General features: G+C 45.8%; 1 protein-coding gene across 1 annotated transcript in view; it reads right to left on the bottom strand.

Moving 5' to 3' along the window:
* Window positions 1-1,584: 1,584 nt before the first annotated feature.
* Csmd1 (CUB and Sushi multiple domains 1) overlaps window positions 1,585-3,686 on the bottom strand; it is a 1,119,426-nt gene continuing 1,117,324 nt past the window's right edge. The window contains exon 71 of the mRNA XM_050136505.1: window positions 1,585-1,889. Coding sequence (XP_049992462.1) covers window positions 1,730-1,889 — 160 coding nt within the window. The 3' untranslated portion in view covers window positions 1,585-1,729. The remainder of the gene's footprint in view (window positions 1,890-3,686) is intronic.

Below are 3,686 nucleotides of genomic sequence, written 5' to 3'. Positions count from 1 at the left end.
AGTAAGCTCCTTTCCCACAGGTCCTCTGGGAAGTCCTGCATTTACTTGTCACACAGATAGACAGATACATCCGTCTTAAAGCTAGGCATGAATGTAGTCACCACTGCAAACAGAATGTCCGCATGGCATCTGGACCCACCTGCCAGTGCAAATCTGGGATGTGCAAAGGGGAAATTTTTACCGTGTTGGCTGTGCATGAAACATCAAATAATAAAATAAGCATCATCTTTCCAAAAATACTTTTATCAAACAAATATAAATAAAAATAAACATGATCTTCTCTTTGAATTTCTTACAGACATTTCTCTGGCCCTGCCTTCTCTCCAGACTGTTTGTTATCCTGTGGGCCATGCCACCTGGATTATTTATGCCATAATGGATAGTCTACCAATAAGGAATTTTACGTTTGGAAATCATTGGAACAATTTCAAGAAAGGCAAGTAATCTATAAAACTGCTCACCACGAGGGTGTGCTAGCAATGCCTGCCCTTCTGATCCTGATTTTGACTTGGATTCCCTTCTGATTTCCTCTGAGCTTGGGTGTGGCTGTGAGATAGACTTTCATGGCAGTGTGCGCAGGTGATGTTACAGAACAGAGACAGCAAGCAACCCGCAAAGAAAGACTGCACTGTGAATTGAGACCCGGGGGTTCACAAGCTACCTAAAATAAATTACTATTCACATCGATACATGGAAAACAGACATTGCTGGAGACCCCTGTTCCCAATTAGTGTGGCATAGACAACAGTTGTAAGAACGTGATGGAGAGAAAACAAAAGAAAGAAAAGGCTTTGTTTCAACCACCGTAGTTGGCAATGCATTTGACACATAAACGTGGCTAACAGAAATGATAATAAAAATAACTTCTTCACAGTACAGTCTCCTTTCCAAACTGCCCTGTCTGGGGATATTTCCCCTTAAACCCAGCTGAACTGATGGTGGCATCTTCTGTTTGACAATACAACATGAGAAAATGCTTATGTACAATGTATAGCGTATATAAACCCTGTGTAAATAGTTTATTTAAAAACCAGACTCAGTCATTCTTAACACCCTAGTGCAAAATGTTGAGATTCAAAAATTCTGGGATGGAACGGCTTGACTCGTGAGACCTGCAAACATCCCTAGTGATTGATGGGTGCCCAGGGAAGCCTGAAGATCCTCCGAATGTGTTGTGTCTCAGGCAGGGCAGAGGGAAGCAGGCAAGCGCGTGTGCACTTCCAAGAAGGCGTTTTCTCCAGGAAGGTGTTTCTTTTGTAGAGAACTCTTGTCCAGTGAGGAGGGATAAAAGGAAAAGAAAACCACAAAACACGTATCGAGTCGCTACCATTTTGTCTCCGCACCTGAAGGATGTATCCGTGTGCTTAGAAGACTCCATCCAAAGGCATTCTGGCCACACAGAGACACAGAAGTCAGAGGCATGAAGGACCACCTGTTTCTACGACTCCGCAGTCTTCTTTGCCCTCGCCGGTGTTGGCATCTTGATTTCCGGCGGATGCAGCAAGGCTTTGATAATCCGCTTTCCCGATGACGATGTGTTTGCAAGTTTAGCCTCAGAAGACTTGGTCATGACTGAGGTGAGATTCCCACTGTGTTATGCCAGCAGATGATGGCCAAGGTTGCTGCAGCAAGGCAAGAGTAGAAGGGAGGGTGGTATATGGCACCAAAGGATTTTACTGCTTGTCCATCAGAGGTATGGCTATGAATTGGTCCTAGGGGGCACTGAGGGCTATACCACTGTACACACTGTGTTCAGAGTCGTGTCAAACCTCACAGCCTTGGCCTCTGTGGGTTTTAAGTTTGTATCATACATGGGATTTTCAAATGAAGCTTGTCCATTACTGTTCTCGTGGCCTGCGTAGCCATTATATTGAACTTTTGGTCTTGTTCTACAGAGAAAAGAGTGCACACAGTCAGATCAGACCCTTCACTGCAACGGCCCAGGCCTGTTTCCCAGCCTCCTCTCAGCCTCTGCGCTTCCTCAGCAGGTTCGGATATGGCGGGGCAGAGTAGCTACTTCAACACTGTTGGTTCTTTAAAAATTGGTGGTTGGCGTTCTGTGGGCTTGGGCAGTTCTGTGGGCCCAAGGGCAGTGGGACCAGGATTTATCCCTAGCCCTTGAGCTGATAACTTACTCAGCCTTGATGAAGGGTGGGGTGGGGGTGGGGGGCTTTGTCCTGCCTCAGCTTAATGTACCAGACTTTGTTGACTCTCCAGGGAAGGCCTTACCCTCTCTGGGAAGTGGATGCATGGGGAGGGGGGCGTGCTTGGGTGAGAAGGTGGGGGAGGGGGCCCGAGCAGAGGAGGGAAGGGGAACTGTAGTTGGTATGTAAAAACAAAAAACTACAACAAATACTTTTTAAATATAAAAGTTAAAGAAATGATGCCAGGTGGCAGTGGCATACGCCTTTAATCCCAGTGCTCAGGGGGCAGAGGCAGGCGGATCTCTGAGAGTTCAAGGCCAGCCTGGTCTACAAGATTTGATTCTAGGACAGGCTTCAAAGTCACAGAGAAACCCTGTCTAGAAAAAACAAAAATAAATAAGTAGTTAAACAAACAAACAAACAACCAAATAATAAAGTGTTGGTTGGGATTATAAATAGGACATAAAATTAGAAATAATTTTCAAAACTAAAAGAAAAATAACCTTCTCTGCACTGGATGGAGGTTTGTAGAACCTTCCAAAGCAACAGAAGAAAGCCCTCTCAGCCCAGTAAGGCCCAAGGACTAGGTACTATCTTCACCCTTGTGAGATTAATGCTCACCCTAAGGGTGTGTGTGGGGGGGGGTGGTCACCTAAAGCCATTTCAATTTCAAAGCAGTTCCTCTCCAGCCTTAGCAGCCTTCACTAACTGTTGATCACTTTTACCAGAGAAGTTTAGTTTCTCTTGTGGGTCAAATGTAAGCCATTTGGGGCTGGAGAGATAGCTTGGCAGTTAAGAGCACTAGTGTACGCAAATGCGTACAAACAGGAAACCACTCATATCTAAAACATAAGAAATCATTATCTTTGGAAGAGCCCGTTTATTGAAATGAGACTTATGATTAAAATGTTTCTATATGTGTGGCTAAAGAAAACCCTTTCTTCACAAGCCATGTGTAAAAAGAGGGGTTATAGAGTAAAAAAATTAATTTAAAAAAAGAACTAAACGTGGCACTGGGCAGATGGCGTTGTCAGAGCATGGGGGTGGGGGGCTGAGTTCAAATCCTCACAGAAAAAGCCAGATGCGGCATGTGTGGTCTTCAGAAACCTGGTCTCTGTCAGCAGGATATCTCTGCAGCTGCCCCAGGGGCCAGTGACACCAGCGACACAATGCTTGAGGAACACTAGTCAGCAAACCAATCTCAGTCAGTGCTAATGAACAAAAGACCTGCCTCAGAGCCAGAGTGACCCCATTCTCTCGCTGTTAGACCCATACAGGGACAGGAGAAGAGATACCAGAGCTTAGACCCAGCTCATTGAGAGGTGGCATCAGAACCGCGAGCTCTGACTGAGGACCTCTTCCCAATACAGAAGGATGAGGGACAGGAACTCCAGCCTGCCTGGACTTTGGGCACCTGAAAAGCAACACCCAGCCATATCACTAAGGAATATCTCTATCTGCTGAAGGTGAGAGACAGGCACTGTACGAGCACGGACTCAGGAGAGGCTCACCCCGTTGAAGGTATGGGACACTGGCTCTCCA

The sequence above is a fragment of the Alexandromys fortis genome, unplaced genomic scaffold (genome assembly GCF_014885135.2).
Source record: "Alexandromys fortis isolate MF-2015 unplaced genomic scaffold, M_Fortis_MF-2015_v1.1 scaffold_3, whole genome shotgun sequence".
Lineage (NCBI taxonomy): Eukaryota > Metazoa > Chordata > Mammalia > Rodentia > Cricetidae > Alexandromys > Alexandromys fortis.
This window is presented reverse-complemented; position numbering and strand designations above follow the sequence as displayed.